Raw genomic sequence first — 25988 nt, 5'->3', positions numbered from 1 at the left:
TTCCTGTGGTGCTGTCTTCTGTTTTGAATTCTGATGGACACAGAGATTGATTGGAGAGTGGCCTGAGGCAGGTAGACTCAAGTAGGCCAAGTCCTGCTTCCACAGCAGTGCCAAGATGAGCCATACCAGACTCTTTGAGGACACAGATAGCAGGACAAACAAATGGCTCTTCCCTTTTCATCCCTTTTCTGAGGTAGCAGTGCTGTGAAGAGCAGTGTTTTGTAAAATAAACACTTGATATGTTCCTCATTGTCTTAGCAATTACAGCAGAGACATTGCACTGAGCATTGATTTGGATTTCACCAGACCTCAACCGGACAGCTTCAAACATTACACTAAGCAGCTCTGCCCTCCTGTATGTTTGTTGGGTCACACCATCTGTGGCAATGGCTTTCACCAGCTGCAAGACTTGGTTTTCAATGTCTTTCAGAACAGCATTGTGAAATGTGTAGCTGTCACAGAAGGCACAACACAAGCACTGAAAAAATGCATCAAATGCACAGGTATTGAGCACAGAGATCGTTGATTCCCCTAATCTCATAGGCTGATGATGGTTTCCGTTTTTTAATAATCCCACCTTCACTCTTTTGGCCCCAAAAGATTCATCTGTATGGAGCTATTCGGTACATGGAGAGAGGTAGGAAGTCGTCTTCCTTTTTTTGGGTGGAACAGCCCCTCCAGTTCTCAACTGCATCTTCATCAGCCGGAGGAATGTTGGTGGCAGCATCAGATCCCACAAATGGGTGAGCATCCATTTTTATTTTGTCTTCTGCACTGTGAGTCGTCATGGATCCAGAATTGGCATCTGTGACTTTCAGTGATCCCACTGTTTCCTCGTCTTTGGTCTTTTCTTTTGCAGAACAAATCTGCATATTTCCTTCGATGAAGGAAAGATGACGAGCAATAAAGCAATCGACTCGAACAGGCAAGTTTTCATGTTTGAAAAGGCCCTGTTTTATGTTTTTGAACTCAGCTTCAACAGTGGCTGAACTTGCTGTGATCCTGGTGCTTTGGAAGAGAGAGACCATTATTCCTGTCCAGAGTGGCAAGTAACTTGCCAGTATTATTATATGGGGAATAATCTCAGGGAAAAGTGAATATTATCTCGATCCCTGTTTGCTGCAGCAAGTGACCTGCTCTCCTCACATATTTCTGTTACCCACTGTCATAGGTCAGTCTGGATCTCATTAGCTGAATCCACTTTTTCACTTTCCTCTGTCTGTTCATCTGGAGTGATTGTCACGATCCTGGGTCTTATGACCCAGTGTTTTGAGTTTTAGTTCATTTTGATGTTTATAGTATGTTTAAGCTGATTAGGTTTCCTATGTTCATTTGCTTATTAGTTCCCCCTTGTGTTTTCAACCCCTGTGAAGTCTCCCTTGCCCTTCATTTGTTTCATGTCTGTGAGTCTTATGTTGTCAAGTTCATGTTGTCATGTCTGCGTCTCATTGTTTCCTGTTTTATTTTGAAGGGGTCCTGTGTTCCTATGTTCAATGTTTTTAGTTTTACTCTCCTCTTGTAACGTCGTTATATTCATGTGTGTCAGCTGTTCCCCCATGTGTTTCCATTTTCCTTCATTATCCTCCCGTGTATTTAGTCCGTGTGTCTTCAGTCATTCCTTGTCAGGTTGTCTGCTTATCCACGTCACAACTTCAGGTATCCATGTCAGTTCACCATGTTTAAGGTTTTTTTTCATGTTTAGTTTTAGTTCACCCAGTTTAGGTTATTGTTTAGTAGTGATGGCCAAATGAAGCTTTCTGAAACATTGAAGCTTGTATTGAAAAACGGTTCATTACTCGAAGCTTTTCAACACAGTCCTCTCTGGTGACATCTTGAGGCCAAAAATATGAGGAACAGCTTGAATCCACAAAATAAAACCAACTGCTTCATTATGATTGCCCACTCTACAGAGTGAAATTCTGTCTGATATTGGGCCGCCGTTGTGTTGATTTGAACGTGTATTTTGGGGGGTTAAAAAATGTGGTTTATTTGTTTAATAAATAATTGTGACTAGTAAACTCTCCTTGTTTGAACATGCACCATTCTGTGGTCTTTCTTTACTTGTGACTTCTTGATGTTGGTAAATACAATAATTGAAAAATACCATATTACATATAATGTACGTATAATAATGTACAATACATTATGGAGTGGCTTCTGCTGTGAGCTCCTGCCTCCATGTACGTATGCAGTTAATCGCCAGAGGGGTATATTTACAAATAATATTACATTAGGGAAATTTTCCTATACATATTTTTGACCTGGGGGTAGAATTTATTGTGAACTGGAAAGGGAAAATGCTTATGAACTTGCAAATTCAAAACATGATGCATTTAAGGTAACCCTTTTCCATTTGTATTTAACCCGTTTTGCCCCACTGGCAACAATTGTTGCCAAAGTTTATCACTGTCATTTTCGACTCACAATAAAAAATCTCAAAGGTACTAATGCAACTTTTTCCACTTATATGCTAGTAGACAACTTAGACAAAGGTTTTGATTTTTAAAAAATCGTTTCCAAGTGCTTCCTATCGCATGACATCATCTGCTTCCCGCTCTTTCTGGCTGAAGACATGGCGGATGGAAATCATCCTGGAAAGAGGTAATTTTCATAAATTTCTTATGACTTTCCCCCCAAACATATTTATAATTATTTAATCATTCAAGTCTCTAGAGTAACCCTCCCCAAAAAAATTGTACCTAGGATAAATATTTTTTTGTTCATGGGCTTATTTCTGTGAGTGGCAACAAAAGTTGCCAGTGGGCACATAGCATGTCGCTAACTAAAGGAAAACACTGTCTGCAGGATTGCTCCTAATTTACTTATTTAAAATTGTAGAATGATGTACAATGGCTCATTTTAGTCCTTTTAGAATAATTCCTAGCTAAATAAATTCACAGGTATTCAAGGCCTCTGTGTATAGGATTTTTATACATTACCATACATCATTTTCTTGCTAGCTAAAATTCGCTTGCTAGCTAACATGTATGTTGTCCTTTCCTTAGGTACACCGTAGCAGAGATCCTGGCCATGCTGCAGGACTCTGAAACTGTGGCGGACATCACAGTTGTGCCTGAGTCAGAAATGCACGCACATGACACAGACTGTGACAGTGACCAATCTGATGATGAGGCCACTGGTGACCATAACCACCTCCCATCAAGAATACTCAAAGGTGAAGGCTTTCTACCTAATTCGGACATGCAGCTGCCAAATCCCCCCGATGATGATCCTGGGTGCTCATCCTCAGTGAGTCAGACAGAGACTAGAAAGGTCAGTGGCACAAATGAAAAGGTGACCAGTCAGATTGTTGGGCCCATGCGCCACAAAACTAAGAACCAAGACAGGAAATTCAAAAAAATCAAAATTGCGGCCAAAGCACCAGCACAAGCCAACAAAAAATATCAGATCCCTCGCTATGTCCCCAAAGAACATGATCCTGGCTTCACATCAGATGATCCAGTGGATATCTTCCTCACATTTTATCCCAAGTCCCTCAGAGATGTCACACTGGAAATGTCCAATCTCTACGCTGAACAAAAAGGGAAAACGCTCAACCTGACTGAGGATGAACTTCTTACATTCTACGGTATTCTGTTGATCAGTGGATACAACACAGTCCCAAGGCGGCGTCTTCTCTGGTCAGACGATTGTGATGTCAGCAACAATGCTGTAAAAGATGCCATGCGGAGGAACAGGTTTGATGAAATTATGTCTTCTGTTCATTTAGTAGACAACATGAAGATCACAGCTGACCCGTTCTTCAAGGTGCGTCCCCTTTTTAAGCATCTAAATGACATCAACAACGCAATCCCGATAGCAGAACATGTGGCAGTAGATGAGATGATGATTGAGTATTTTGGAAGGCATGGGTGCAAACAGTTTATTAGAGGGAAGCCTATTCGTTTTGGGTATAAAATATGGAGCTTAGCATCCTCCTCCGGGTTTGTCCATCAGATGGAGCCATATGTAGGAAGCCACACACATCTGGTGGAAACTGGACTTGGTCAGGGTCCAAGTGTGGTTCTTGGCCTGGCAGAGAAAGCTGAAGTGCCACCTGGAGTCAAGTTTTACCACGACAACCTCTTCACAACCCTGTCCCTGGTGGATGAGATGACCCTGAGAGGCTATGGCAGCTGTGGCACGATGCGACAAACTCAGCTCCATAACGTTCCCTTCACAGCACCCCAGACCTTCAAGAAGACACCCAGAGGAGATGCTGAGTATCTGGTTGAGGCAGAGAAGCTGATTGTAAGGTGGAATGACAACAGCGTGGTCACCGTGGTGTCGAACATGGAGAGGGAGTTCACCGAAACTGAGGCGAAGAGATGGAATAAACAGAAGCGGACTATGGACAAGGTCAGACAGCCCAAGTGTATCCAGGACTACAACACACACATGGGAGGAGTGGACCTGCATGACCAGTTTGTCAGCCGCTACAGAGTCAACATCCGGTCCAAGAAGTGGTGGTGGCCATGCTTCAGCTGGGCCCTGAACAGTGCCATGGTGAACAGCTGGTGCTATTACAGGTACACAAGGCTGTATGTTATTTAGTGATATCACAATCGAGTTGGTGATGTTTGACTCGAGGTCATCGCTAGTGCTCTTCGGTCGACAAGAGCAACAGTGATGATATCCAGACCAACATCACAAACTCAAGTGTGATATTGCTTTTACAGAACATTCTACATATGGGGCATGACGTTGTAGAAAGGATGAAACGATGCACATTCATGCATCTATCATGCTTGTTTTGTCATTCATTTAGGTCCTGGAAAAGCGGGGAGAAGGATCTCCTCTCCTTCCAGAGGCTGGTAGCCCAGACCCTCCTCCTGCGCCATGGAACAAAGCCAAGTAGGCAGGGCAGAAGATCTTCAATGGCGGTGGCGATAACTGATGCCACCAGGTTTGATAATTTGAACCACTGGCCCTGCAACACTGGTAGCAGGTACAAGCGATGCAAGAACTGCGGCGGACGCACATCATTTGCGTGTGGAAAGTGTGATGTGCCACTACATGTGGAGTGCTTCAAGAAGTACCACACTGAGTAGAACATGCATGAAAGATGATGGAATGTATGGGAAGAAATATGTTATATATGTATATATGTTTTTAGAGGTTCTAAGAAAAAAATGTTTGTTGAGTTTTTGAGTATAAAAAAATTGAGAATAAAGAAATCAGTTCAAATTGTTTGATGTTTTGAATTTTATACAGGGGGAACCTGAGGCTCCACCTTTTTGTTATTATTTATTATGACTATATTATTATTTTGTTCTTATTATATTATTATTATTACTTCTCTATTATTATTATTAGGTGACATTTGACCTAGTGACAAGCTGTGTGACTACTGGCAACAATTGTTGCCAGTCATAAAAATGCTATTTTCTTCAAAAAAAAAGTACAAAATGGAAAAAATAAATACATAACATGATTCAGAGGGACTCAACTGATAAAATGATATGCCTTACAACTCTGAAAAAAATCTGGGCACAAACGGGTTAAGAAGAAAATTAGTTCCACTGTGCGATGGCCGAACCTGTTCCTTTTCGTGGAGATAATTTCTCCTGCCTTAAGTAAAATCCCTTCACATGGCACAGAGGAGGCTGGAGTGCAGAGAAACTGGTAGAGATGCAGTTATACAGTTTACCTGGGCCCCACAAACTATCAGCTAAAGAGAATAAATAAATTAAATTGCTGCACATTTGGCAGACTAACATTTTAAGATTAATTAAAAAGTAAAATACATATTTTTATAACATTAAATGTAAAGAGTCAAATTGAAGTTTTTCTAAAGTTATTTTATGATATTTATATTATGAAAAGCAGATTTTTGACATTTTAAGTTTTTCCCGTTTTCAGATCAAATAAACACGCACAAAACAAAAGCAAACGGCCAGAACACAAAGCTGGAAAATCCACCCGATTGACCAAAATCTACTCAAAATACTTCCACACAACAGAACCTCCTCTATTCCTCGCTGGCTCCAAATCTGTCAGTAGATTGATCAGTGGTTCAATATCTGTCACCATCAAAACACTCCACAAATCCCGCTAATGATTCACTTCCTTATAAACCATTGAATCAGATACTGAAGCAGTTACGTTCTAAATGAAGCTTCGGACGTCACTGATCACGTGACTCTGGCCAAACGAATCAAGCCTCGACACAGTGCTTCTGAAGCGGTGTGTTGATTTTTTTGACACACGCACCGGAGCGTCAGCTTCAAGCGGGCCATCACTATTGTTTAGTTTCACCTATGCCCTTTGTTTGTACCTTGTTGCCTAGCCTCAATAAACGGCTTGTTTTTTGTTAAATCCACGTCATGTTCAGTTTTTGGTCTGCGTTTGAGTCCTCTCTTGCAAACACATACAGTCTGCCTCAGCCAGACTGTGACAGTGATGATGGAGTCTTGAGCAATCTGGGCTTTCAGGTATTTCTTGCACCTTTGTGAAGGAAGAGGGGGCTCCAGAACTGTCATCACCTTGTGCCTCACTGAGGGCCACAACAGTTATAGCTTGTAGTAGCTGTTTTGCATGGTCCAAGCATTGTGACCGATGACGTTTTTCTAATGACCTGACAATGAAGTCTTTAACACGGTGTGTTTTCTTCTTCAGGCAGTCCCACTGGCATATCATCTTGATGCAGTGCGCAACATCAACCCTGATAAAACAAGGGGTGGGTTTGGCAGACTGGGTTCCAAGAAGGACATGAAAGCATTCATTAAGGTAGGACTTCAGATCAGGATGAGGAGTGAAAACCTTGACCAGAGCTCCCAGAATTGCCAGAGAAAAGTCACTCACATCTACCTTTGGCACAGGTGCACCTGCACAAATCCATTCTGTCAACCAGTTTGCGATGGCATTAACATCATATTTCTCTCATAGCATTTGCACTACTGGGACACTGGGTCAATTGTTTTCTGTCAGAATACCTTGATAAAGTAAGATATGCCAAAAAAAGTTTGGGAACCATTATGATTCGCAAGTAGATGGAGTTAAACAAAAAGCTGGCCGATGACCAAAGTACAAAAAAGGAACTAAAGGAAAAAAAATAACTGAAACCTAAACTGAGAACTAATACTAGGGAAAGGAGTGCTGGAGATGGGAAATAAGAGGGGAAAGTGAACTGACACTCTGGAAAAAGACAAAGGACAAGACAATAACTATATATACTCAAAAGACAATGAAAAAGGAACACAACCTCTAAAATGAAACAGGAAGTGACAGAACTAAATGGGGAAACCGCAAACATTTGAATGGACTTTGCGGAGGATCAAACGCTGGGAGAAGTGCTAAACTCTAAACCAACTGAGAACTAGGAGCAAACCTAAACACACTAAAGAACACATGAAGTGAATATAAACCTTTAACAAACCAGGGATCACAAAGGATAAATAATGTAAAAAAAAATAAAATAAAATAAACACAAAAATCAATTAAAAATATATATATCAAAAGAATAAATAATTAAGTAAATTAAACTACTGCCCAAAATATATACACTGGGTAAAACTTACCCAGGACTAGTGATGGGTAGATGAGGCCTCGTGAAGCGTTTCAGCACATTCCCCAAACTGTATCGATACTGTGTTGACACAGTGTTGCTGTTTTGCTCCATGCTGACACCTGCTGGACCTTAAATATCATTGCAGGCAATTTACTTGAGACTCCCAACAGACACGGATTCAATAACCTAGTCATACTTGTATACACTGTAAGGTATTGTACTTTCCATGGAATCATTTTATATATTTTACATTGCAAATATTGTAGACATCTTTAAATATATTGTGAATGACCTTAAGCGAAAATTAAAATGAAAGTATTGTGAATGTAATATTACCCATTTAAATGTAACTGACTCGGTTTATTATAAATTTCTATTCAGAAAAATACGTTTATCCAATGTTTTTGCATTCAGTCTATTGCCTTTTTTTTTTTTAAAAAAAAACACCATTTCCCCAGCTTTGGAAAAAAACACGCTCACAGGGCATAGATGAAGCTGGGGTACACAAACTGTAAAGCCAGGTGGAAAAGGTTCAGATACGATGTCTTCCTATTCCCCCAGTACGTTAAAGTATCCTCTGATCTTGGAATGTTTCTCTCCGACACTCTCCACAATACTAAGGGGTTGACAGTCCTTTATAATAAAATTCAGGACTGCCTGGTCCAGAACAGTTTTCCTAGATGCTTGATTTCAAAATAATAAAATGCATATTAATAAAAAAAGATGATAAAGCTGTTCAGTGTCAATATAGGCCTACCTGTGTTCATTCTCGGTGTGTTTGTCTCCTCATTTTCATGTTTGGCTCTTGAATGCCTAAACATTCAGGAGGTGCTTTTGTTTGTGTAAGAAGGTCCGCAGAACAGATGCGACATTTAACCTGCATAAAATGAAATAAATAATTTACACTGCAAGTTACATTGCTGTTTTTCCTATTCTTATAGATTACACTGAAACAAAGACAGACAAACAGTTACCTTATTTGCAGTTTAAAGATCAAAATGATCCCACACAGCAGAAACATTTTCTTTTTCTTTCGGGCTCCATTTTGTTATGGAGAGATGCGTTTTTCGTTTTCTTTTTTTTCTTTCTTTCTTTCTTTTTTTTTTTTTTTCGTTGGCGGATGCGGTACCTTTTAAACACAGTTTGGCGCGTTGGCAATGAGATGAAGATGAATAAGATGAATAATTGGTAATCTTAAGTAACTAAATCAGGGGTCAGCAACCTTTAACACCCAAAGAGCCACTTGGACCCGGTTTCCACACAAAAGAAAACACTGGGAGCCACAAATACTTTTTGAAATCTAAAATGAAGATAACACTGTATATATTGTTTGTTTTTTTTTACCTTTGTGCTTTGTGTGAACAACTAAAGTAAGTAAAGTTTATTTATTAAGCTCTTTTCACAGACAGGCAGTCACAAAGCGCTGTACACAAATATTAAAATAAACAATACAATCAATAGACATTATACACAATGTAAAAGATCAAATGATCAAATGTAAATAATAATAAAGAATATAAAATAAGTAGATCAACAATAGGCTTGTTTGAACAGAGAAGTTTTTCACTGCTTTTTAAAAGAATCCACAGAGCAACTAAGGTGTGTTGCTTATAAAATCCATGAAGTGCTACAGAGAAAATTACATTTTATTTATGTAATTAACACATTTTGAACTCTTAAAGCAATATAACAAAAGGAAAGACACCCAGCTGAACTAAAATGATCCATGTAGCAAACAAAAACTGTTGTGAGCCGCCACCCTTTTAAAAAGTAATTGGAAAAAAAGCACTATGCCGCTAAAAAAAATAGATATTTGCAAAATTCTGCCTAAATATCTATTTTACCTTGTTAATATGTGTGGCGGGGCGTGGTCTGAAGTGCCGCTGAATGGGAGTCGGACGCACCTGAGCGGCACCCGCAATCACGCCTTGCCGCCTTAAAGTCTGTGCTCTCTCTGCTGTTGTGTTGTCGGGCTGTGAGCTGAAAAGCTACAGCCGGCTGTATGCGTACAGCAACCGTGTGTGAAAAGTGGTCAATAAAGAGATACTGAAAAGCGTGTTCATGCAAACATCGTTGGGTCCGCCGTGATATGAGACTTCTGGTCCCGAGCCTCTGCGCACAGCATCTGCAAATCGGGGCTTTCATCTTTACGCAGGACTGAAAGCTGTCATCTGTGAGGCGTGAGCGGTGTTTGTTTTTAACATAGTTCACGGTGGAGAATGGCTGCCGACATAATGTGGATCCGAAGATCCATAATTGGCCTATCTGGGATTGAAAGTCTCGATAAATGCACCGTGTTTCGGCGGGTACACCAGCTTCCCCGAGTGTGACGCTTATTTTGAGCGATGAAAAAAATAATAAAATATAATTTTATTTTTATATTTCAAAATCACAGCAATCTTCTAATATAGAACTACAAGTTTTTGTTTTTTTTAAAAAAAGAACTAAACACAAATAAAATGCACTTCAGCTAAATACTTCTAATTTATTTTCCCAAACCACGCGGAGCCGCAGTATAAGGACTAAAGAGCCACATGCTGCTCCGGAGCCGCGGGTTGCCGAGCCCTGAACTAAATCAATACAACAAACTCCAAATTCAGAGTCCTTATGGTTGTACATCCACCTTCTTGTTACATCTCCTTGTAAGATAAAATCACTTGCATAGGATACACATGTGCATCGTTTATCATATCTCCACCATGAAGCCTGCTCGGTCTTCCAGATGAATTTTGACATCCTGCCAAAATGAAATAATTTTCAAATCTTAAGAGACAGAGGAAAAAGGAGACACAGAAACGAAAAAACCCAGTCTTCTTCCATTCTGTGAAATGATTAATAAACTAGCTGAGAGTCAACATGTCTTTATTCCAAGGTCTATATTAGATTATTGATTGTTTTACTCTTATTGAAGTTAAGAATAAGAACATAACTGACCGATTAGGACTTTCCATGAGAAGTCAACATCTTTGTTGTTTTTTTTTTCATTTTAAAAGTCTTTGGAGGTGAATGAAGGACAGTACATGAACTGAGGAGAAGGGGAGTGCAGGCTGAGCAGGTGAAAGAGCAGGGAGGGATTGACTAAAAGGAATGGTGCTTGAGAGGTGGTGCACAGCAGGTAGGTGCTTTGTCATGAAGCAATGTGAGTGTGGAAACGGGAATCGGTAGATTCCTGATGAGCGAGCTGGGTGACATTCAAGGGAGAGTCTAGGAACACAGAAGAACATGTTAGCATAGTGAAGATCATAAAGAACAAAACCAGAAAGCTGGTTTGAAAATGTCTAATTACCAACTGTGGGTGAGTTATTGTAAAGGACCAGTTACAATAAGGGTTTTAAATGTGTACAAGCATGTTTCTAAAATCATGTAAATATGTGAATTAATCGCTTGTTTGTCCACTTTAACAAGTCCAATGACAGTGGGCAGCTGGAGTCACATTAAAGGGATGATATTGGAAAGATTGCTTTTATCACCTCTCGTTACAGTTATATATTTTAAATACTTGTGTAAAATCAAACAATTTCACATTAGCATTCAAACTAATGCCTTGCATGATACAAAGTTGGTATAGTTTACTTTTACATTTAAATGTGTCAAATAAGCAAGAAATTAAGAAATCAGGAAGTGGACAAATGCTTTTTTTTTTCATTGCACTGTATATATCTAACCAGTAGAGGGAGTCTTTACACTTTTGCTTTACTGATATAGTGCAGCATTCTTGAGAAGAAGACATGAGCACAGAGTGACTGATTTGCAGCTTTGAATGATGTAATTGCAGCAACATGCTTGGGTAGTCAGTATTTTCCTATCTTTTTGTCACTGCAAGTGTATTCTTGTCAAGAAGTCAGACGGCAGGTAAATAAGTGTAGTTTGATAAGCTATTTTATATAATAAAAGTCAGTTACTACTAGTATCTTTTACATAGTTTGGTCTTTTTCCTTTTTTCTTTTCTTCCTCCCATCTTTTTTTAATTGTTTAGTTGCTTTGTGTCATAAAGAAAAGCACTTTTGGTCCGAGTCTCATAGAAATCAAGGTGTCAAAGTGTTTGACTATTATTCAGTTAATAAAACAGAGATAGGCAAAGGTTAACCCTCTCACGTCTAAGTCAACATCAGCGATGACCTTAACTCTAGCTCTGAATCCTAACCCCGACCTTCATGTTTTATAGGAATTCTAAATAATCTTTCTTTCTTGTTCCACTGATTGAGAACTGGTTAAAGAAAATGGATGGATGGATTATCATGTAAATGTCCCACTCAAAGTTAAACTTCAAACTCACATAGAATCAACTCTAGCTCCAGGGATATCAATACAATATACCTCAAATTGAGCTGTAGGTGGCAGGGGAGTAATTCATGTTGATTTGATTTGATAGACAGAGATAAAATATATAGCCAAATGTATGTGGCAAGCACAAGTATGTTGTGTGTGTGTTGTGTTGTGTGTGTGTTTTTTTTTTTTTTTTTTTTTTACTTCCACCAAGGGTTCAGCAGCAGCTGCTCCATCTTCTGGACCACTGAGTATTTGGCTCAAAGTACTCAGAGACATTTCATGTAGCAGTCTATATAGATATACATTTTTTTATTTTATTTTTAAGTTTGCTGTTTAGCTTCTACATTTTTATTTCAAGGACTATTTAGTGACATTCTCTTGCCATTTGCTGAAGACATTATAGTTAATAACTTAAAGAACATATGCACATGTTAAGCAGAAATGAGTTGTAATGCAGCATCAGCGGAAGTGTTGTAACTGATACAAAAGAATTTTGTTTCAATTCTGATCTAAGTTAAAAGAAACAGAAAATGAGATTTCACCATACTCGCTCATACGGTCGAATTTTTGTAACTGTTAGAGTGAGCTAAGTTTCCTTTAAATCCCAAATGCAGGGCAGATGTGAGAAAGGTGATGATGATGTTCTGAAGCTCTTAAGAACGTACACGCTCCAAGTCCAGAAAAAAGGTATGAGATTCTGGACACAGATGGTAAACTGCTGTCAGACCCTAAATAAATATTCCTCTGTTGTTACAGATACTGTTTCAGCTGCTACTCTTTGAGAAGTTGACATATTAGTTACATTTCCACAAGGAGTTTTTTTTTTTTTTTTTTTTTTCATGAGAATATTGTGCAGACACAAGGACAGTTGGCTTTCAGCGTAAGAAGTAGTTTATCAAGATTGCAAAACCGGATGCTGATAAGAGCCCCATACTGTGTCACTGAAAAGAAACGGAGAGATTCAACTTTTAAATGTTGTGCAAACTTCCTGTAGATCTAGTTCTTCATAAGGGGTGACAAATCACCCCTAAACTGCGTTTTATTAATCTGCAGAGGATTCATCAACAGCCAACAAGACAGCTTCACTAAAGGTACTTACTTCATTTTTCACCAACCATGAAAGATTTCCCAGGAATATTTCTCTAAATATGTATACGTGCTTAAAAAAACCAGTAAATTCATTTTTTTAAACTGTCACATGATGTAAAAACACAAATTTAGTGTTATTTTACAATACTAGTGTGGAATTTCAAGAACAAGGGTGATGTGCAAAGCTGCATCTGAACTACAGAGGGGTAAAGTTGTTGCCATGCAATGAGGATATGGGAAAAAGTTGATGAAAGTAGGTTAAGAAGAGAAGTGATGATCGATGAGCAGCATTATGGCTTCATGCCAAGAAGGAGCACTGCAGATGTAATGTTTGCCTTTAGAATGTAGATGCAAAGTATAAAGAAGGTCAGAATTCATACGGGAGCGGAAGAGGAGTATGTGGACTATGATGATGACTATGATGATATTATGTTCTTTAGTGAGAGGACTGAGCAGGTGGAAGAGAACCTGGAGACGTGACGGTACTCACAGGGTAGAAGGGAAATCTAGAGAAATGTTAGTGTGGCATGGGATTCAGATGGGGTAGCAAAACCAATATGACATGTGCATGGATATATTGGACAAAGGAAGTGTAAGACAGGGGAAAAGAACAAAACCTTACACAAAGTTCCCAGATGTATGTATTATAACATGAACATGCAGAGGTTTGCGTGACAAAGGAGCATGCTCAGCATTGTGTCAGATGACGGCAAATGATCCACTCTGGTGACCCTTAAAGGGTGCAGCAGATAGAAGAAAAATTAAATCACACTTTACAACTTTACTTACAACACTTTATTACAGAAAAAGTGCTTTTTTTTTGAGGATTGCAAATTTGAAAATAATGCCCTTTCATGTTTGTGTCTAATTGTCTGGGAGCTATGTTGACACACTGTCTTAGATGAATGTCACCATAGTTTCAGTTTCCTACTAACTTTGACTGGGAAATGAACCTTTTACTTATTGTTTTTCTTTGTAGGTCTAAAGTCAGTGAGGGAGATGGCCACTAACTCTTTCAATCCAATCAATACAACTGCTGCACCTGCTGGAAATGGCTCTGAGAATAGTTACTGTCCTGATGGGCTGATACAGCCTATCAAAATCATGTCTCTCATAATTTATTCTCTGGCCTTTATACTTGGTGTGCTCGGGAATGGAGTGGTTATCTGGGTGACCGGCTTCAAGATGAAGAAAACTGTTAACACACTTTGGTACCTCAACCTTGCTGTGGCTGACTTCCTCTTCACTGCATTTCTGCCCCTGAGTGTGACTTACACAGCTTTGGATTTGCACTGGCCTTTTGGCAAGTTCATGTGCAAGCTCAACACCGTGGTACTTATTCTGAACATGTTTGCCAGTGTCTACATTCTGGTGGTGATCAGTGTGGACAGATGTGTGTCTGTGGTGTGGCCCGTCTGGGCTCAGAACCACCGAAATGCACGCAAGGCATCCTACGTGAGTCTGTGTGTTTGGGTGGTGGCTTTGATTCTCAGTGCTCCATACTTCATCTTCAGGGACACTGAGAAAGTTTGTGACAAAATCCTCTGCTTCGACAACTATCCTCTTTCTGATGACTATAAAACACCATCTGTGAACCAGTTAAGGCAATTTCGTCTTCAGGCCATGACTATCACGCGCTTCCTCCTAGGATTTGTTGTGCCCTTCACTGTCATTGTCTCGTGTTATGCTGTCATAATTCATCGTCTCAGAAGAAACCGCACACTGGCCAGTCAGTCAAGTCGCCCCTTTAAGATCATCGCTGCCATTATTATCACTTTCTTTCTGTGCTGGGCTCCCTTTCACATCATGGCTCTAATTGAGATGGCAAGTTACATGCCAGAATATTCAAGTGAGATATTAGATATCACCAAAATTTGGATACCACTAGCCACCAGTCTGGCCTTTCTCAACAGCTGCCTGAATCCACTTCTGTATGTGTTCATGGGCCAAGATTTTAAGGATAAAATCCGCAAATCCATCCTGAATGTGCTGGAGAGTGCCTTCCAGGAAGAGGAGACACGCACTCACACTTACACAAAGTCAGTGGACACCAGTCAGAGCCAAGAGTTCAGATTTGAATACTGAGGTATAAGACACCAAATTATGAAACTGTAAAGTATGTGTCAAACATACTTTACAGTTTGTAAAGGTTTTTCACTAGCTGTAGTGGAATCCAGATATGTGACTGATGCAGTAGCGCTAAGCAGATTTGCTGTTGGTGTCTTTGATTCGCAGCTGTGCATTCAGATTGTTCGTTTTTGGATTTCAAAGAAATTGTAAAATGTGTTTTCAATATATTTAATCACTTATGCTCTTATGCTCAAACTGGGACCTGCTTTTTATAATAATTTTCTAAATTTTTAACAAAATGAACTCTTTGTAAAAGCTCAGTCTATGTACAGAATATAATTTATGTCTTTTTCCACTTTCTTTCTTTTTTTTTCTCAGCTATGGTGAAATCAATAAAAGAGGATAATGACAATGATGATCATTCTTTCTTACAATCATTTAAATTATGAGAGTATATTTGGACTTAAGTGGGTTCAAAATATTATTTTTGTATGGTGCATTTATAAATAAATCCTCATGTGTGTATCAATTAATCCCACATCTAATAAGAACAGCTTATCATTATCAAAACACAAATAACGGAACACACTGATTAATACAATATTAACCAGTAGGGGGAGCTGTTTGCATACTAAAACTTCACAAACCACAATCCTTGAAAGAAAAACATGCCACACATGACTGAGTTGCAATTTTTAATAACTCTAATTTAGAAAATCAGACAGTGTGCTCTTTGTTTTGCTTATGTGTCGACTAGACAGGAATTGGATGGTTAAATCACCTATGTGAAGCATAATTATTTTTAGTAGACGACTTATGCTGAAGCAAATTATTATCAAAAGTAGGCAAATGAGTGAAATAGAGTGTGAATTCGGAGAATAGAGATGACATGTAATTATCCTGTGTAAATAAATACACACAACATAAACAAATACATAGAACAGGCACACAGAATCGCTGCCATTCCCCCATATCGCTCTGTAAGAAACACAGTGGTGAGGATTTAGCAAAAAAGCTTGAGAAACTCCCATTAAATTACAGAAGGAAGCCAGAAAAGGGAGTGAGAATGATTGAAAAAGATTGAAAAATGCAAAAAGAAGAAAAAGGGCAATGCTTGAGCTGAAATAAGGAAGGGGTAAAAAATCCGTAAAATCGGTACAAAGAGAAGAGGTCTGACATCAGGGGAAGAGGAATATGACAAGAGACCAATAAACCTCAGAAAAAGACAAAAAAAAAAAAAAAAAAGGTGGCGGACAATAGCACCTCATCTGTGAGCCTAAGATGAGAAACCCCGCCAAATTTTAAAGTAATATCCAGTAATATCCAGTGGTTTCTGCCAGTTAATAGAGGTGTGAAATGGCATTGAGCCATTCTCTTTTTTTAAGATACAGCACATATTTTTAGTTGGGAATTTATGTTCTTGTCACAGTCAGGCTGCGAAGCTGACTGTGTGGATAAAGGAGGTGAACCCAAGCACAGACACTATAAAACAAAACTCAAACTTAACAGAAAACAAGCCGTTTATTAACGCTAGTAAAACAAGAGGTGAAGCTAAACGATAACCTAAACTGGGGAAACTAAAGACAAACACAAAAACAAAACATGAAACTTGATGTGAATACATGGATACAAAGATAGCTGGAAGACGGAAAGAGAACCTGACACTGAACAAAGTAGGACCGAGGACTTAAGTACACAGAGAGATAATGAGGGGGTGGGGAACAGGTGGGAACACAGCTGGGACAAATCAGACCTAACGAGACAAGGGGAAGCAAAACTAGACCCACTGCACATAGGACAGGGACTTTCACAGTAAAACAGGAAACAGAGTGGAATGGAGACATGACAAGACAAGCTTGACAACATGAACAAGAAGACAAGAAACATGACAGAGTAACACAGAAGACCTAAGTGAAACGTAACTAAACTAAAATTAAGGCAACCAAATGATAATCCTATTACTCAAAATTTAAAGGGATAACTTAAGAACTCAAAACGTAAACTGAAAAAGCTGGGTCAGAGACCCAGGATCGTGACAGTACACACCAACAAGGGCCAACTCCAGATGGCCCAAAACAAAACAAGAGACAACCAGCCCCGGGTGGGTGGAAGGGGCCTGGACAGAGGGCATGGGACTAGCCAAAACAAACTGGAGCACCAAATCCAAAAACAAAGGCACACGAGTCCAAAACATAGTTCAGGGGGCCGACCCCGAGGTGGATAGCACAACAGCCTGTAGTGGATTTTTGTATGACATGTATACCTATATATCTAACGTGATGGATTTTTGTACCTATATATCTATCTGAATATGTATATACCGTAACTTTCATGTGGAGTTTTAGGCACGCGGTGGTTTACACACACACACGCACACACACACACACACATGCACACACCCACGTATGCCCACATGCAGCACATTCATGAGGCATATCTCTTACATGGTAGCAGAGATACTAAAAACAACATAATGAAATCACTGTCCTGTATACACACACACTATAAACCTACTTGGAGTGTTTATTTTTATGTAATGCATTTAACTCATATATTTGATGTAGTTAGGTCAAGTATTATTCACATGAATTTCATAAGATTATCACAAAAACTATGCTATTTGCTGTACTAATGTGTGACCTTTGACCATGGTGTGACCTATTGTCAGAAGGCAAATCAAAGGGTTAACCTAGGGGTGTCACTTTGGGCTGGGCCCTCAGCCAGAGCTCTGCCCGAACCCTGGCCCGTACTTGACCCTGCACCTGCTGTTCCTGGGCGCGTGGGAAAGTTACTCAGCAGCAGGAGGTGGGACTACTGGTACCTTTAAAAGGGGGCCTGGGAAAGCCCTCGGGGCTTTTTCCTGCTGTCTGTCCGTGGGGTTGGTCCCTACCTGCATGCGCTTACGGCGAACACCCTAGGGGAGCTTTGCTTTTCCTTCTGTTTTGCTGAGCTGCACTGTTCAATAAAACAGCTGGCATAGAACTTTGCTCCTCTCCTGTAATTTTTGTGTTTTTGACTTTAATTGAAAGTGGGAAGCTGAGATCCACCTATTGCTAATCTGAAGAATTACTCTCCATTGTGACAAACACAATTGGGCGACCGAACGAAGGGACAAGGAGTTGGAGGCGTCAGCCGTGGACCATGGGCGTTGTTGCCACTCTGCGCACCCAGAGAGCACCAAGCGGCCGCATAAGATAAGGTAAGCAGAGCTTTTTCTGCATAAAATAATTGGTGCTGTCTGAGTGCTGTCTGAGGGGATTCCGCCCGGGTTCAAGGTACATTTTCGCCTCGCCTTGAAAAAGAACATTAAAAGTGTTCCTTGTAATTGGAGAGTTAAAACTGTTACATTATTAAAATTATTAATATTGGAGACAGGGAAGGAGCGGAGTTTAATGCTGGGATCTATGTGTAACTTTGCTGTGAACCACGGCACGGAAGTGTGTGTGTGGCTGTGAGTGGGAGCTGCTGTATGTGTAAAGAGGTTATCTGTCTTGACCTGTGTTTGGGTTGATGACTGCTGAGCTGTGAGGGAGTGTGCGCTAAGTGGGATCTGTTGCTTTCTGTTTTGTTTTGGGTTATAGCTCTTGGAGGAGTTTGTTCTGTTATTCTTTAGTGTCAAAGCTGAAGGATAGACTTGTTAGTGTGTGTAAGTTGCGCAGAAGTAAAAAGTTGAAAAGTGATGAAAAGTGATGAAAAGTGAAATATATGTCGGCACTCTCAAGGTGGTTACCGCTGGAAACCTAGTTATCCATTTAGATAGATAAGGTGACACAGGCTAACTAGGTTAACCATTTAATTGGTTAACCTAGTTAACCCAAGTGAATTGCTAGGTAGTCAGGTCTACTCGGGCTTTGGGGGATTTTTGGAGATAAATTCCTAGCCAGTAATGCGGGGACTTGGGGCTCACAGTAGGAATCTGAGGGCATGCGAGTCCACCGGTCTGGACGGGCTAGATGAATTGCGCGCGTCGCTGTATGAAAGGCGACACCTTCGGCCAAAGTGTAAATATGTAAATAGCTGTTATTAACCCTTAAGTATAATCGCTGCTGTAAATATTGCTGACTAGTGATTTAGAGGATAGTTTCTTGTTGCTGTAAATATTGCTTAATACTAATCTATGAATATGACTAATGTATGGCTGTAAATAGGAGTTAAAGGAACACGCGTGAGGGGATGGGTTTTGATTTATAAATTAGAAAAGGGAGAATAGGTAAGGTAATACATTGTTGTAAAGAGATGTTAAATTAGACAAGGTGTTAAATAAATAAATAAATAAACTGAGCAGCTCACTGGGGGACAGAAATTCGGCCGAGGGGGTGTTAAAAGCCATAATTAAATTACGTGAGGGAGATTAGAGAGGGATGTCAGAAAATAACTAGGGCAAGTGAAAGTAAAAAAAAGGAAAATTTACTCTCAAGGTTTGTGTTAAAAGTTGGGAAAAAAGAAAATCATTGTCGAAATTGGGATTAGACGCTTTAATGTCTTGAGTAAGTAGTTACAGGGTTAGATAAAATAACATTGTGTTGACAAAATTGGAGTAGAGTGGAGTAAATAAGTACTTATTGGTAAAAGAGGGGATAAATAGAATCAGAAGAGTATAAATAATAACGAGGTATAAAAACAGAATAAAATAACTGTAAGGTTATAGAAAAATAGAGCTCTTAAAAAAAGAAGAAGAGGAAAGAAAAGGAAAATATAAGCACTAATACTTGCGAATAACTAAAATAGCAAGAAATAATAATTGAGACTAACAGTAATTCTAAGATATAGCTGAGATAACAGTAACAGAGTGCAAGTGGTGGATGGCATGGCATAAAGTTAATCAAACTGAACTTTAGTATGGAATGAGGCTTGCATAGGATACACATGTGCATCGTTTATCATATCTCCACCATGAAGCCTGCTCGGTCTTCCAGATGAATTTTGACATCCTGCCAAAATGAAATAATTTTCAAATCTTAAGAGACAGAGGAAAAAGGAGACACAGAAACGAAAAAACCCAGTCTTCTTCCATTCTGTGAAATGATTAATAAACTAGCTGAGAGTCAACATGTCTTTATTCCAAGGTCTATATTAGATTATTGATTGTTTTACTCTTATTGAAGTTAAGAATAAGAACATAACTGACCGATTAGGACTTTCCATGAGAAGTCAACATCTTTGTTGTTTTTTTTTTTCATTTTAAAAGTCTTTGGAGGTGAATGAAGGACAGTACATGAACTGAGGAGAAGGGGAGTGCAGGCTGAGCAGGTGAAAGAGCAGGGAGGGATTGACTAAAAGGAATGGTGCTTGAGAGGTGGTGCACAGCAGGTAGGTGCTTTGTCATGAAGCAATGTGAGTGTGGAAACGGGAATCGGTAGATTCCTGATGAGCGAGCTGGGTGACATTCAAGGGAGAGTCTAGGAACACAGAAGAACATGTTAGCATAGTGAAGATCATAAAGAACAAAACCAGAAAGCTGGTTTGAAAATGTCTAATTACCAACTGTGGGTGAGTTATTGTAAAGGACCAGTTACAATAAGGGTTTTAAATGTGTACAAGCATGTTTCTAAAATCATGTAAATATGTGAATTAATCGCTTGTTTGTCCACTTTAACAAGTCCAATGACAGTGGGCAGCTGGAGTCACATTAAAGGGATGATATTGGAAAGATTGCTTTTATCACCTCTCGTTACAGTTATATATTTTAAATACTTGTGTAAAATCAAACAATTTCACATTAGCATTCAAACTAATGCCTTGCATGATACAAAGTTGGTATAGTTTACTTTTACATTTAAATGTGTCAAATAAGCAAGAAATTAAGAAATCAGGAAGTGGACAAATGCTTTTTTTTTTCATTGCACTGTATATATCTAACCAGTAGAGGGAGTCTTTACACTTTTGCTTTACTGATATAGTGCAGCATTCTTGAGAAGAAGACATGAGCACAGAGTGACTGATTTGCAGCTTTGAATGATGTAATTGCAGCAACATGCTTGGGTAGTCAGTATTTTCCTATCTTTTTGTCACTGCAAGTGTATTCTTGTCAAGAAGTCAGACGGCAGGTAAATAAGTGTAGTTTGATAAGCTATTTTATATAATAAAAGTCAGTTACTACTAGTATCTTTTACATAGTTTGGTCTTTTTCCTTTTTTCTTTTCTTCCTCCCATCTTTTTTTAATTGTTTAGTTGCTTTGTGTCATAAAGAAAAGCACTTTTGGTCCGAGTCTCATAGAAATCAAGGTGTCAAAGTGTTTGACTATTATTCAGTTAATAAAACAGAGATAGGCAAAGGTTAACCCTCTCACGTCTAAGTCAACATCAGCGATGACCTTAACTCTAGCTCTGAATCCTAACCCCGACCTTCATGTTTTATAGGAATTCTAAATAATCTTTCTTTCTTGTTCCACTGATTGAGAACTGGTTAAAGAAAATGGATGGATGGATTATCATGTAAATGTCCCACTCAAAGTTAAACTGCAAACTCACATAGAATCAACTCTAACTCCAGGGATATCAATACAATATACCTCAAATTGAGCTGTAGGTGGCAGGGGAGTAATTCATGTTGATTTGATTTGATAGACAGAGATAAAATATATAGCCAAATGTATGTGGCAAGCACAAGTATGTTGTGTTTTTTTTTTTGTTTGTTTGTTTTTACTTCCACCAAGGGTTCAGCAGCAGCTGCTCCATCTTCTTCTGGACCACTGAGTATTTGGCTCAAAGTACTCAGAGACATTTCATGTAGCAGTCTATATAGATATACATTTTTTTTTTTTTTAAGTTTGCTGTTTAGCTTCTACATTTTTATTTCAAGGACTATTTAGTGACATTCTCTTGCCATGAAGACATTATAGTTAATAACTTAAAGAACATATGCACATGTTAAGCAGAAATGAGTTGTAATGCAGCATCAGCGGAAGTGTTGTAACTGATACAAAAGAATTTTGTTTCAATTCTGATCTAAGTTAAAAGAAACAGAAAATGAGATTTCACCATACTCGCTCATACGGTCGAATTTTTGTAACTGTTAGAGTGAGCTAAGTTTCCTTTAAATCCCAAATGCAGGGCAGATGTGAGAAAGGTGATGATGATGTTCTGAAGCTCTTAAGAACGTACAAGCTCCAAGTCCAGAAAAAAGGTATGAGATTCTGGACACAGATGGTAAACTGCTGTCAGACCCTAAATAAATATTCCTCTGTTGTTACAGCTACTGTTTCAGCTGCTACTCTTTGAGAAGTTGACATATTAGTTACATTTCCACAAGGAGTTTTTTTTTTTTCATGAGAATATTGTGCAGACACAAGAAAAGGACAGTTGGCTTTCAGCGTAAGAAGTAGTTTATCAAGATTGCAAAACCGGATGCTGATAAGAGCCCCATACTGCGTCACTGAAAAGAAATAGAGAGATTCAAATTTTAATTGTTGTGCAAACTTCCTGTAGATCTAGTTCTTCATAAGGGGTGACATATCATCCATAAACTGCGTTTTATTAATCTGCAGTGAATTCGTCCACAAAAAAGAGCTTTACTAAATTACTAAATAACATATTTGTAGAACTGCAGATACATCAGGTATTTTTCTATGAACCTGAAGAACTTGAAAAATCACTTATCTTGAACATAATGTATTTTTATGTTTCTTGGCCCTAGTGGACAAATCTATAAAGTCTATACATGTTAATATTATTGACTGTTATGTGTTAGTAGGGTTGGCAAAAAATTCATGAAGATGCTCTTCTTCCACCTGAATCCAACCAAAAATAAAAACCAAAAAGAAGAAAAGACAAACAAAATACACACCCAGGGCATAGGGACAATGAGTTAGAAAGTGCATATTTTACTTTTATTTACTGAATTATATTATATGCTACTGATTGTGGAAACACATTGGTTTTCCTCAGAATATTTCATGACTTGATACTCACCAAACACAAGGTTGAGACAGTGTTAGGAAAGAAAATTGAGTTAAATTGCAAAACGGGGTGCTGATAGCTGGGTTACGCTATGGCCCTTTCACAAGAATATATATTAGATGTCTTTTGCTTTCAGAAAGATAATGCTGTATTCTTGATGCAATATGTTGCGGTCCAAATTGAAGGCATTGCAAACCCTCACGCTCCCAACCGCCATCTAACGCTCTCTCATGTTTTAACTTTTACAAACTTCCTGTGGATTTGCATGTTTATCAGCAGTGACATACACCCCCACACCTAAGCTGTCAGAGTTGGATCAGACATTCTTCTGCAGAGGATTCATCAACAGCCAACAAGACAGCTTCACTAAAGGTACTTACCTCATTTTTCACCAAGCATGAAAGATTTCCCAGGAATATTTCTCTAAATATGTATACGTGCTTAAAAAAACCAGTAAATTCATTTTTTTTTTAACTGTCATATGATGTAAAAACACAAATTTAGTGTTATTTTACAGTACTAGTGTGGAATTTCAAGAACAAGGGTGATGTGCAAAGCTGCATCTGAACTACAGAGGGGTAAAGTTGTTGCCATGCAATGAGGATATGGGAAAAAGTTGATGAAAGTAGGTTAAGAAGAGAAGTGATGATCGATGAGCAGCATTATGGCTTCATGCCAAGAAGGAGCACTGCAGATGTAATGTTTGCCTTGAGAATGTAGATGGAAAGTATAAAGAAGGTCAGAATTCATACGGGAGCGGAAGAGGAGTATGTGGACTATGATGATGACTATGATGATATTATGTTCTTTAGTGAGAGGACTGAGCAGGTGGAAGAGAACCTGGAGACGTGACGGTACTCTCAGGGTAGAAGGGAAATCTAGAGAAATGTTGTTAGTGTGGCATGAGAGTGGCATGGGATTCAGATGGGGTAGCAAAACCAATATGACATGTGCATGGATATATTGGACAAAGGAAGTGTAAGACAGGGGAAAAGAACAAAACCTTACACAAAGTTCCCAGATGTATGTATTATAACATGAACATGCAGAGGTTTGCGTGACAAAGGAGCATGCTCAGCATTGTGTCAGATGACGGCAAATGATCCACTCTGGTGACCCTTAAAGGGTGCAGCAGATAGAAGAAAAATTAAATCACACTTTACAACTTTACTTACAACACTTTATTACAGAAAAAGTGCTTTTTTTTTGAGGATTGCAAACTTGAAAATAATGCCCTTTCATGTTTGTGTCTAATTGTCTGGGAGCTATGTTGACACACTGTCTTAGATGAATGTCACCATAGTTTCAGTTTCCTACTAACTTTGACTGGGAAATGAACCTTTTACTTATTGTTTTTCTTTGTAGGTCTAAAGTCAGTGAGGGAGATGGCCACTAACTCTTTCAATCCAATCAATACAACTGCTGCACCTGCTGGAAATGGCTCTAAGAATAGTTACTGTCCTGATGGGCTGATACAGCCTATCAAAATCATGTCTCTCATAATTTATTCCCTGGCCTTTGTCCTCGGTGTGCTCGGGAATGGAGTGGTTATCTGGGTGACCGGCTTCAAGATGAAGAAAACTGTTAACACAGTTTGGTACCTCAACCTTGCTGTGGCTGACTTCCTCTTCACTGCATTTCTGCCCCTGAATGTGACTTACACAGCTTTGGATTTAGACTGGCTTTTTGGCAAGTTCATGTGCAAGCTCAACACCGTGGTACTTATTCTGAACATGTTTGCCAGTGTCTACATTCTGATGGTGATCAGTGTGGACAGATGTGTGTCTGTGGTGTGGCCCGTCTGTGCTCAGAACCACCGAAATGTACGCAAGGCATCCTACCTGAGTCTGTGTGTTTGGGTGGTGGCTTTGATTCTCAGTGCTCCATACTTCATCTTCAGGGACACTGAGAAAGTTTGTGACAAAATCCTCTGCTTCGACAACTATCCTCTTTCTGATGACTATGAAACACCATCTGTGAACCAGTTAAGGCAATTTCGTCTTCAGGCCATGACTATCACGCGCTTCCTCCTAGGATTTGTTGTGCCCTTCACTGTCATTGTCTCGTGTTATGCTGTCATAATTCATCGTCTCAGAAGAAACCGCACACTGGCCAGTCAGTCAAGTCGCCCCTTTAAGATCATCGCTGCCATTATTATCACTTTCTTTCTGTGCTGGGCTCCCTTTCACATCATGAGACTAATTGAGATGGCAAGTTACATGCCAGAATATTCAAGTAAAATATTAAAAGGTATCATTGCAATTGGGATGCCAATAGCCACCAGTCTGGCCTTTCTCAACAGCTGCTTGAATCCACTTCTGTATGTGTTCATGGGCCAAGATTTTAAACATAAAGTCCGCAAATCCATCCTGAATGTGCTGGAGAGTGCCTTCCAGGAAGAGGAGACACGCAGTCACACTTACACAAAGTCAGTGGACACCAGTCAGAGCCAAGAGTTCAGATTTGAATACTGAGGTATAAGACACCAAATTATGAAACTAAAGTATGTGTCAAACATACTTTACAGTTTGTAAAGGTTTTTCACTAGCTGTAGTAGAATCCAGATATGTGACTGATGCAGTAGTGCTAAGCAGACTTGCTGTTGGTGTCTTTGATTCGCAGCTGTGCATTCAGATTGTTCGTTTTTGGATTTCAAAGGAATTGTAAAATGTGTTTTCAATATATTTAATCACTTATATCCTTATGCTCAAACTGGGACCTGCTTTTTATAATAATTTTCTAAATTTTTAACAAAATGAACTCTTTGTAAAAGCTCAGTCTATGTACAGAATATAATTTATGTCTTTTTCCACTTTCTTTCTTTTTTTTTCTCAGCTATGGTGGAATCAATAAAAGAGGATAATGACAATGATGATCATCCTTTCTTACAATCATTTAAATTATGAGAGTATATTTGGACTTAAGTGGGTTCAAAATATTATTTTTGTATGGTGCATTTATAAATAAATCCTCATGTGTGTATCAATTAATCCCACATCTAATAAGAACAGCTTATCATTATCAAAAAACAAATAACGGAACACACTGATTAATACAATATTAACCAGTAGGGGGAGCTGTTTGCATACTAAAACTTCACAAACCACAATCCTGGAAAGAAAAACATGCCACACATGACTGAGTTGCAATT

General features: G+C 39.0%; 3 protein-coding genes across 3 annotated transcripts; all 3 read left to right on the top strand.

The window, feature by feature from the left end:
* The first annotated feature begins 912 nt into the window (after positions 1-912).
* LOC106097824 (chemokine-like receptor 1) lies at positions 913-25676 on the top strand. Its single transcript, XM_019366154.2, has 5 exons — positions 913-925; positions 6619-6729; positions 12394-12466; positions 23114-23209; positions 24203-25676. The coding sequence occupies exons 2-5, from the start codon at positions 6712-6714 to the stop codon at positions 25309-25311; spliced, it is 1296 nt and encodes a 431-aa protein (XP_019221699.2). The 5' UTR covers positions 913-925; positions 6619-6711; the 3' UTR covers positions 25312-25676.
* LOC109194233 (piggyBac transposable element-derived protein 3-like) lies at positions 2591-5500 on the top strand. The gene is made up of 2 exons (XM_025911790.1): positions 2591-4529; positions 4769-5500. The coding sequence occupies exons 1-2, from the start codon at positions 3031-3033 to the stop codon at positions 5049-5051; spliced, it is 1782 nt and encodes a 593-aa protein (XP_025767575.1). The 5' UTR covers positions 2591-3030; the 3' UTR covers positions 5052-5500.
* LOC112841618 (chemokine-like receptor 1) lies at positions 12793-15333 on the top strand. Its single transcript, XM_019366157.2, has 2 exons — positions 12793-12870; positions 13848-15333. The coding sequence occupies exon 2, from the start codon at positions 13868-13870 to the stop codon at positions 14951-14953; it is 1086 nt and encodes a 361-aa protein (XP_019221702.1). The 5' UTR covers positions 12793-12870; positions 13848-13867; the 3' UTR covers positions 14954-15333.
* Positions 25677-25988: the final 312 nt, after the last annotated feature.

The sequence above is a fragment of the Oreochromis niloticus genome, linkage group LG11, assembly GCF_001858045.2.
Source record: "Oreochromis niloticus isolate F11D_XX linkage group LG11, O_niloticus_UMD_NMBU, whole genome shotgun sequence".
Lineage (NCBI taxonomy): Eukaryota > Metazoa > Chordata > Actinopteri > Cichliformes > Cichlidae > Oreochromis > Oreochromis niloticus.
This window is presented reverse-complemented; position numbering and strand designations above follow the sequence as displayed.